This window comes from Miscanthus floridulus, chromosome 2 (assembly GCF_019320115.1).
Source record: "Miscanthus floridulus cultivar M001 chromosome 2, ASM1932011v1, whole genome shotgun sequence".
In the NCBI taxonomy this organism is placed as follows: domain Eukaryota; kingdom Viridiplantae; phylum Streptophyta; class Magnoliopsida; order Poales; family Poaceae; genus Miscanthus; species Miscanthus floridulus.
The window spans coordinates 65163330-65173246 of NC_089581.1; the positions used below are offsets into that span (position 1 = coordinate 65163330).

Here is a 9917-nt window from a genome sequence, read left to right on the forward strand (position 1 = left end):
ATCGGCTGCCATGCACGTCGCCACCCTCGCTCTCTCCCGAACCTTCTCGCTTCCACCGGCAACAACAAAAAAGAAAAGGCCTCTTGTCCTGTCTCCAGCACCGCCGCAACGCCAGCGGCGTTGCGCCCTCCCTCCCCACGCCGTCCTCTGCAACGTCCCCTCCCCTCCCCTCGCTCACTCACCGCCCCTGCCAGCGCCTCCCCCCGCCCTTCCCGTCCTCCTCGCGCCGCCGCGCCTTCTCCCCCGCTTCCCCGCCGTGGCCGGCCCCCGCCGCGGTCCGCCCGAAGGCCAATGCGAGTGGCAGCGGCGCCCGAGGGCATGGAAGCGGAGGCGCCACCCTGGCCAACGACGTCGCGTGGACGACAATGGCAGGAGATCGATGACTGCTGCCGACGGCCGCGACCGACGATGCCCTGGTCTTCCTCCCCTCCATACCCAGACGTGCTGCTCTCTCATCAATCTCGCTCTACCAAGGCATGGAGTGCAGCGGGCCGCGGCGTGCGGCGGCCCACGCGTCACGTCACCTCCGCCGGGCGGCCCCGACCACGTCGCTCAAGTACGCCTGGCTTCCTGCACCACCTTGGCCCGGGCACCGATCCAGCTGGTGCGCCTCGCCGCCTCCGTGCCTATGCGCCTGTTCCTGTGCGTGTCCTTCATACGACCGTACTCTGCTATTTCCATGCAGCTATGGTGCTTGACTTAATGCCTTTGAGGATGCTGCGTTTGTGACCGTATGCATCTGCCAATTGCAGTTGCTTCAGGTTCCTGATTTGGTAACTGCTGCTATTTTTTTTTGTTTAGTACATGCAGACTCTTTATTGATTTTTCTAATTCATGTTGGATCTGGTTTTCGTGTTACCAATGCAAATTCAATTCAAATACAGGCATATAAAATATGGAGTTAAATGCATCAAAGGTCCATTAACTTGTGAGGAGGTTGAGGTTTCGGTTAGATCCATCAACTTCCAAAGTGTCTTTTTGGGTCCATAAACTTTGTACGCCGTATCACCTAGGTCTATACCCCTCCACGTTGGATTCTCTTGCTGACGTGGCATGATGCCGTGGCCATGCAGGCCAGCCGCAGCCCCGCGGGCGCTCGAGCAGAAGCAGGTGGACGGCGCCGCGCCACTCCACTTTGAAAGTTTGTATCTCTCCAATCATGCCGAATTAGACTTTGACACTTTAAGCAAAGTTGGAGATCTCGCATAGCTCTACAACATTATGCCAAAACTAAATGGGTGCCAAAACTAAACGGATTCGGATTTAAGAGAGGACAAAGATTAATGTTTCCGTGTATTTTTGCGGTAGTATTGCATGAATACAAAGCGCGGCCTCACGGACGACGGCGGCTGCGACCTGCTGCTGCCGGTCCTGCGCCATGACGACGACATACACCTCGGCCTCGTAGAAGCAGTGCGACGACGAGGACGTGAGCGGGCCCTGTCCCTGGGCGCCACCGGACCCGCCCGCCCCTCCGCCCCCGCACCCGCCCCTGCGCCAGCGCCCGCGCCGGCCCCTCCGCACGGCCGGGGTGGTGGTAGCATGGAGATCGTCCCCTACAGCTACAGCAGCGGCCACGACCTGGAGCTGGAGCTGCCGCCGTTTGACGTGAAGCGCCAGGACTCGCTCTACCGCGACGCCACCATGCCAGCGCACGCCGGCCACCACGGACAGGTACCCGCATGCTGGTCGCTGGATGGCATGGCAAACCAGCTCGCTACGCTGCTCACTGCTTCTCTACAATTTAGTATACTCGTATACTTGGTCCTGGGATTAATAAGAGCAACTTGTTTTGCCAACGTACGTATATAATCTGATGATTGAATGTACATGCATGCATGGGTACCCTACACCGTACACAGGAGAGCTGGGTTCGGACGCTACGGCTGGCGTTCCAGTGCGTGGGCATCCTCTACGCCGACCTCGGCATGTCGCCGCTCTACGTCTACGCCAACACCTTCAAGTATGGCGTCAAGCATGAGGACGACGTCCTCGGCGTGCTGTCCATTATCATCTACAGCTTCATCCTCTTCACCATGATCAAGATCGTCTTCATCGCGCACTACGCCAACGATGACGGTGACGGTACGTACGTGCAAGTGCATGCAAACGGCCTTTGACACTAGACAGGGAGGGCCCGCGCCTACCGGTACGACGCCAGCAGACTGCCCGTCGTGGTCCTTCTACGGCACGACCGCGGACTGCTCTCTCTCGCCGACCTTGCCGCCGCCACTCACTACCGGAGACTGTGTAGTTACCGAGTGCTCCGACAATTACCGAGTGTCAAAAGTCGGGGCACTCGGAAAACATTACTTACCGAGTGCCAACACTCGGAAAACACAAACACCCGGTAGTAGACCGCTTTACCGAGTCCGCACACTCGGTAACTTCAGACACTCGGTAAAACTACAATTTTACCGAAGGGGCACACTCGGTAAAAACAGACACTCGGTATTGAGGTGCCACGTCACCGTATACCAACCGTGCGCCAAACGGCGTCACGGCATGACATGTTTACCGAGTGTAGAAGTATTTGCACTCGATAATAATAAAGTTTTACCGAGTGTAAGTGCACAACACTCGGCAAACACTATCTTTTACCGAGTGTATTGGCGCAACACTCGGTAAAATCCAACCAAATTTCTTGTTTTTCCCTTCATTCTTTTTCCTCTATCCACATATGATATTTAGTACTCCATTCCAAAATATGGTGTTTATTTCGATTTATTTACTATATTTCACAAAATTTTCATTCTTTATGATAATTAGGTACATATCGTGTAAATTTAATTGTAATAATTAAAATCGAACTCGATAAATCACGAGATTGGAAGAATTAACATTGAAGCATACATCTATGTTATAGAAAAATTTTCATAACGTTTCGGAAGTATTTTTACATTCGTCGCTGCCGAACCGGTACATCTCCCAAAGAGACGCTAAACATTCACAATGACGAGTAGGATTTCTTTTAAGAGTGAAATTCAACATTATGATTTGAACTTGGAATTTTTTAGATAGTAAATAGATGACATGAAATAGTTCATGTGAAAGTTTGGTGAATTTTAGGATTAAATTGGTATTTTTTCATTTTTGTTTTGCATGAAATAATGGATACTTTTACCGAGTGTGACCTCAAACACTCGGTAAAGGTTAGCCACGGCCCACCTGTATGTTTACCGAGTGCCGTAGATCTGGGCACTCGGTAAACATGTACCAGGCCCATATGTTATTGGGCTGCGGTGCTTCTGTTTACCGAGTGCCGTAGATCTGGGCACTCGGTAAACATGTACCAGGCCCACATGTAATTGGGCTGCGGTGCTTGAGTTTACCGAGTGCCGTATATCTAGGCACTCGGTAAACAGAGGCATTCACTTAGCCGTTTCTCCCTCAAATCGTGCAGACACACACACACCGCACGCCCGCGCATCCCCGCCGCACCGCCGCCGTCCCCCGCGCCGGCGCCTCCCCGCCGTCCCCCGCACTTGCGCCCGCGCGCTCCACGCCAACGCCGGCGCCTCCCCGCCGTCGCCGGCGCCTCCCCACCGCCGCGACCGCCTCCTCCCCTCCACGCCGTCGCCTCCTCCCCTCCACGCCGTCGCAGAACCGGCGCGCGCGGTGGAAGACGAAGCAGCTGGAGAAGGACTACGACGCGCTGAAGCGCCAGCTCGACGCCGTCAAGGCCGACAACGACGCCCTCCTCTCCCACAACAAGAAGCTCCAGGCCGACAACGACGCCCTCCTCCCCTCCACCACCGCCGCCACCGGACGGTCCCCCACAGCCGCCGCCACCGGGAAAGGAAGGGCTGCAACCTCATCCATTGCCGAGGTTTGTTGCTAATCTATCTTCTCATATTGCAATTTCAGTTTTTCATGCATACCGGTAAATGCCAATTTTCATATGTTTGCTGCTTTGGTGTTAATTGTTGTATATGAATTTGCAACCCGAGCTTGAAACCTATATTCATGTTATACTCCATGTCCCCACCATGTTATAAAATGCTTTTAGTGTGAGATGTGTTTTAGCCAATGGGGTTCCTATATCCTCTAAAATTGGTCATCGACACATCCTTTTTACCCTGACTGAAACGCCATCTAATTCATTGTGGTCACTCATTTTTGGTCAACTTATTCCTCAGTCAGTGAATATTTAGCAGAACTGAATAAATTCAATGATTCAAGTATTCAACTAGTAATTTGACATGGATTCAACGTAATATTGAAGGACGTGTCAATTTTTTCTATTTTCAACACATCAAATTGCTCCACTAGTCTGCAGTCTGCAGGATATCATACTAATTTGATGCTGACTCGTAAGTCACTAACCCAGCAGTTTCTGTTTGGTAACTTGATGGCAAATTAACAAACCTCACCAGGTTCATAAAAGCAAAATAGAACATATAGGTAAATGGAGGAAACCGCCTTTTGGATTTCGGTTTCAGTTATTTTGCTTTAGAGATGAGCTATGAGATACTACCAACTCGAGAATTGTGGATGCATATTCTATTTGATTGGGGACCAATAATACTTATATGAAAAAGAGCGCGGTTAGAAAATGGCTGTTGCCGATCTTCATGGCTAGGATAGTAAAATCAGCACAGCCGAATGAAGTGTGTTAGCCAGGCAGAATCCATCTCCAGAAAATCACTTATGATATTCTTTTAGAGAAGTTTAATATATTTACTTTTAGTTTGACCAAATGATTAAATGGTGATGTTACTGTAATCACATAAGTACTTGGCTGTGCAAGAACACTTTTCCAGTTTTCCATCGAGATATGGGGACAAACTGTGGGATGATGTGCTTGTTTTTGCAATCACCTATGGGCCGTGCAGTGCAGCACCCTGTTGCAGACAATGCACAATTCGATTTGCCGCTGCTGCCCTTGCTATCACGTGTCCTAGCTGGCGAGAGCTGCAGAGTAGGCGAGTGGGTCATTGCCTAAGCAATATATGTGTCATTTTTTTTTACCATCTGCCTAAGGATACCGTCTCGTCACCATATCTTTGATATCTAAATTCAAAATTAAGCAATATATATGTGCCATTTTTTATCATCTGATGAGGTCTTCATGAGGGTGAACTTCGATAAGCAATTTGGCCTACGGTTTGGCTGCGAGGGTCGTCGCGCCTCCCAGACTTACCCATACAGAGACGGCCAGTGATTCGACCATCCGGAACTAAGTAAGTAATTTTTGCATGTTAACACTAATTCACAGGTTTTTAAGTTATAACAGAAACTAATATTCAATCTCAATAACTTTGTGCAGGGATTGGGAAATGGTGATCCCAGGGAGTCACTCTCGCCGAGTAAACGGGATCCTGGGTCTTCTGTGCAGGGCAAACTACCCCGGGATGGTGAGGATCGATGGTGTTGTGCAGCCCGCCATGAAGTGGTCCCACTGGCACGCCGCCAGCGATCAGACTGATCGAGCTGGCAGGTGTTATAACAGCAAGGCCGACTGGGTGATGAAAGAGCTGTGGGTACGTGTTCATCGCACTATGCTGATAATAACATCACATTAATTGTATATTACTGACTGTATTTGCTTGTAGGATTACTACACCTTGACGGAGGGAGTACGTAGGGAGGACGCGGATGACGTGGTGAACAGAGTCTGTGTTCACCGAGTGCAGGACCTCTTCTACGATACAAAGCTCCTGTGTAGAAGAATTTACCATGCCCGCAGAGGAAACAGAGTCACCAGAGCGCAGGCAGTGCACCTGCCCCTAACTAAGGAGCAATACTTGACGGCAAACATGAGATTACATCGTCTGTGATTAATTGCACTGAAATTGATTTATGATTTGTCATGTGCTCGTGTACGTGCAGGTGCCTCCTGCTTGGTGTGCGGGGATGGACAACTGCTGGGAGGCCATTGTGGACACGTGGTTGAGTGAGGAGTACGAGCAATATCACGCCGTACGCTCACGTTGCCGTGCGATGATGCAGGGTTCCTCGCACAAACAAGGGCCCACTACCCTCAAGGAATATGCAGCCAGATATGTACGCGGATTTCATTTCGTTGTTGCTACGCTAACTTCTGAATGCATAATATCTTATTGTTGTGCTTCCTGCAGACGCGGTTCCACCCCGGCCAGGAGTGCGCCTCGTTCAAGGCATATGCCTTGGCACACAAGGGCAAGGCAAAGGACCCCGACCTCGTCTACAACCCGGAGGACCCGCCCGAGGCATACAGTAACCTGAGCGTGCACAGTCGCCTCAGCGAGTACACGGCGATGGCGAGAGAGATCCATGGGCCAGAATTTGATCCGAGCACCGCTGACCTCGAGGGTGACATCATCATGAGGTTGGGACCAGGTAAGCCACACGGGAGGTACTATATGGGCAACAGCACCATAGACACGGCCAACACTCAGACACTCGCCCAGATTAGAGCCCGGAGCACGAGTTCGAGCCCGGGCATACGCCCACGCTCACAGCCCCAGGTGGTAGCACTCCAGGTTAGTTCTGTTGCATTCGTTGTCCATTCATTTTCTACCCGTTCTTTATTTGTATTCTAACTATGTGATAAATAATTATAGGCCCAGATTGAAGCCCTGCAGGAGTCACAGCAGGCCTCACAGAGCCAGTTTCAGGCCCTCCAGCTATCGCACTAGGCCGAGTTGGCACAGGAGAGGGCGCGAGTGCAGGCCCAGCTTGAGGCCTTCCAGCAGTCGCAGAAGGCCTGGTACGAGTACATGGCCAGCTTTTCTCAGAGCATGGGCCAGCCTCCACCGCCTCCGCCGCCGCCGATGATACCGTTGGTGCCTCCACCTCCGCGCGACGGCACTCCTGTGAGTCACTCTTCATCTTGAAAGGCTTTTTCAGTTCAGATTGTGCTACAGTCAACACTATCATGTTAGAACCTAGAAGAGAGTAGGATACATACATGTATAAGTTAGATTATTAGTAATATTATTCAGACCTTGAAAGGCATCATGTTAGGTTCTACATGAGTACATAGGTGTTTGCCCAATTCATGTTCAGTCTACTCGACCATGTGTGACGATATCTTGCACATAAAGGAGAACTAAACAGCAACTAACTTGATATGTGTTATCTATTATATGCCTATATATTGATGTCACTGTTAACTGGTCTTTCGAAGGAATATTTGAATTTGGCATACTACCTTATGATTAATTGACAAATATGTTTATTTTCTTTTGCTCCCTCATTCCAGGGACCTTCTATAGCTGGATCGAACAACGATCAAGACTTGGACTTGTCTCCGTTTCTCGGTAGGGCTCCGACCATGTGACAGGACCATGTTTCACTTGTTTGTATATTGAACTTAGAAGTGGGTTGAACTTTGTGGACTTTGGACATGTTGATGGTGTTTGTGGACTTTGCATTGTGCTTGTGACATTTGTTGTAGCTATATGTTGGTTATAATGAGTGGATGTGACATTTCTGGACATATATGTGATATATATTGTCTATCTGTTGGTAACTGTGATATTCTGTTATAATTGTTGTTAATTGTGGCTGGATATGCACTGAAACAAACAAAAAAAAATACTGTGGACAAGTTTTACCGAGTGTAACACTCGGTAATGGTGATGTTTACCGAGTGTTACACTCGGTAAAACAGAGAACAGAACCAAATTGGTTCTGATTCTGTTAATTTTGCCGAGTGTGCCATTTTTTACCGAGTGCCACGACCCCACTCGGATATATGTGCCATTTTTTACCGAGTGGAACACTCGGTAAATGAGTTACATGTTTACCGAGTGTTACCGGTACACTCGGTAAACTATATTAGGAAAAAAATATTTGCGGAATTGTTTTAATCATGAAAATGGTTATCTGTTTACCGAGTGCTATGTCTAACACTCGGTAAACGACGCCGTTAACGGCAAGCTTGGGGACTAACGACCGTCACGTCGTAGTTGTTTACCGAGTGCCGGCGTAGCACTCGGTAAAATTTATTCTCCGAGTGCCCCGTTAGTTGACACTCGGTAAACTAACTTTACCGAGTCGTTATTTACCGAGTCATGTTTACCGAGTGTGGCACTCGGTAAAAAATTTACCGAGTGTTTATCCATATTTGCCGAGTGTTTGTCACACTCGGTAATTAATCAGTATCCCGTAGTGACTGGGGGCTTCTCCCCGGACATCATCGGCGACGGTAGCTTCAGGTTCGTCTACCGCGCTGTGCTCCCCGACGGCGCAGCGGTGGCCGTGATGCACCTCTACGGCGACGGCGATGCGGGGCCGGCAACCGCGAGTTCCGCGCCGAGCTGGAGGTGCTGGGCAGCCTGAGCCACCCGAACCTCACGCGCCTGCTGGGCTACTGCGTCGCCAACCGCGACCGCATCCTCGTCTACGAGCTCCTCGAGAGCGGCAGCCTCGACGCCTGCCTCCACAGTGGCGGCACCGAGACGCTGCCCTGGCCTGCGCGGCTCGCCGATCCGAAGCAGCACGGCGAACGCAGCCACGGCTAAGGCCGAAATCGGCAGAGCCCGCCGCTGGCGACTCCGCGGCCAGCTGCCTCCAGTGCGGCCTCTCGTGAGGGAGAAGAGGCAGTGGAGCTTCCGCCGGCCGGGCGCAGGGACGGGCGTGGGCGTGTCCGGTGGCGCACAGGGACACGGCCCGCTCGCGTCCTCGTCGTCGCACTGCTTCTCCGAGGTCGAGGTGCATGTCGTCGTCGTGGCGCAGGAGTAGGACTTGCAGCAGCAGGTCGCAGCCGCAGCCGCCGTCGTCCCTGAGGCCACGCTCTGTATTCATGCAATACTACCGCAAAAATACACGGAAACATTAATCTTTGTCCCCTCTTAACTTCGAATCCGTTTAGTTTTGGCACAAGAGGTAGTAACAAATGTTGTAGAGCTACACGAGATCTCCAACTTTGCTTAAAGTGCCAAAGTCTAATTCGGTATGGTTGGAGAGATACAAGCTTTCAAAGTGGGGTGGCGCGGCGCCGTCCACCGGCTTCTGCTGGCGGGGCCGCGGGGCTGCGGCTGGCCTGCATGGCCACGGTATCGTGCCACGTCAGCACCAGAAGCCAACCTGGAGTAGTATGGACCTAGATGATACGGCGTACAAAGTTTATTTATGGACAAAAAAATCACTTTGAAAATTGATGGACCTAACCGAAACTTCCTCACAAGTTAATGGACGACTGATGCATTTAGCTCTAAAATATGGAACCACCAAATACTTACATCAACCTACAAGATGCCTTAGACATGAATGTTCAAAGTCCTTTTGTCTTCTTTCTTGCAATTTCTCTGGACACTGATCCGGTGGGTCTGCTTATCTTTTCCAAATGATGTATTTTTCAAGGTTTTAAATAGCTGGCTAAACCATTTAACTTTCTATGTCTCAAAACACCGACTATAGCGGACTATAGCGGCAGTTAAGGGCTAGCATGTATATAGAAAAACTTAGTTAAATCCTTCTCAAACAGCTATAACCAGAGATAGCGAAGGCTATAGCCGGAGATTTAAAACCTTATATTTTTGCCAGAGTTCTTTTAATCTTTTTACTAATTTATTATAATTGACGTACGGTGTGGCTGAAAATATTTGTAACTTCTTCTCATCGTTCTTATGTAATAAAGGATATAAAATAACAGGTACCTATATATTTTCATTGCCCAATATTAATGTTGTTGTCTTGAACCATTGTTGTTTGAGTAACTACAGACAATAAAACTTAACATTGCATATGGGACGGAGCCCCAGCAAATGCCTAACCCCCGCAGCATTGCCGCGGGTTCCTGCTAGTAGAAAATTATTAATGTCAAAGCAGAATGCAAATTGTAATGATTCTTTTGATACAACCAAGGTAAATTCCGTCGAATAATGGTAACGGATAGCTCTATTAAACATCGATGTTTGTCATAAAAACGTACCGTTTTAGAAAAATGATTAAACCTTAAAAAACTACTTCCTCGTTCTAAATTCTAA

At 49.7% G+C, this 9917-nt stretch overlaps 1 protein-coding gene across 1 annotated transcript; it reads left to right on the plus strand.

Annotated features, from left to right (window-relative positions):
- Nucleotides 1–1286: 1286 nt before the first annotated feature.
- Nucleotides 1287–4893, plus strand: LOC136539009 (uncharacterized). Its single transcript, XM_066530928.1, has 3 exons — nt 1287–1674; nt 1863–2085; nt 3404–4893. Exons 1-3 carry the CDS (start codon nt 1315–1317, stop codon nt 3934–3936), a joined length of 1116 nt encoding a protein of 371 aa, XP_066387025.1. The 5' UTR covers nt 1287–1314; the 3' UTR covers nt 3937–4893.
- Nucleotides 4894–9917: the final 5024 nt, after the last annotated feature.

Bases quoted from the DNA above. Each gene is read 5' to 3' on its own strand.
- LOC136539009 (XM_066530928.1), top strand. From the start codon at position 1,315: ATGAATACAAAGCGCGGCCTCACGGACGACGGCGGCTGCGACCTGCTG. The intron at 1,675-1,862 runs GTACCCGCATGC...CACCGTACACAG, and splicing joins ACGCCGGCCACCACGGACAG to GAGAGCTGGGTTCGGACGCT. The intron at 2,086-3,403 runs GTACGTACGTGC...CAAATCGTGCAG, and splicing joins CGCCAACGATGACGGTGACG to ACACACACACACCGCACGCC.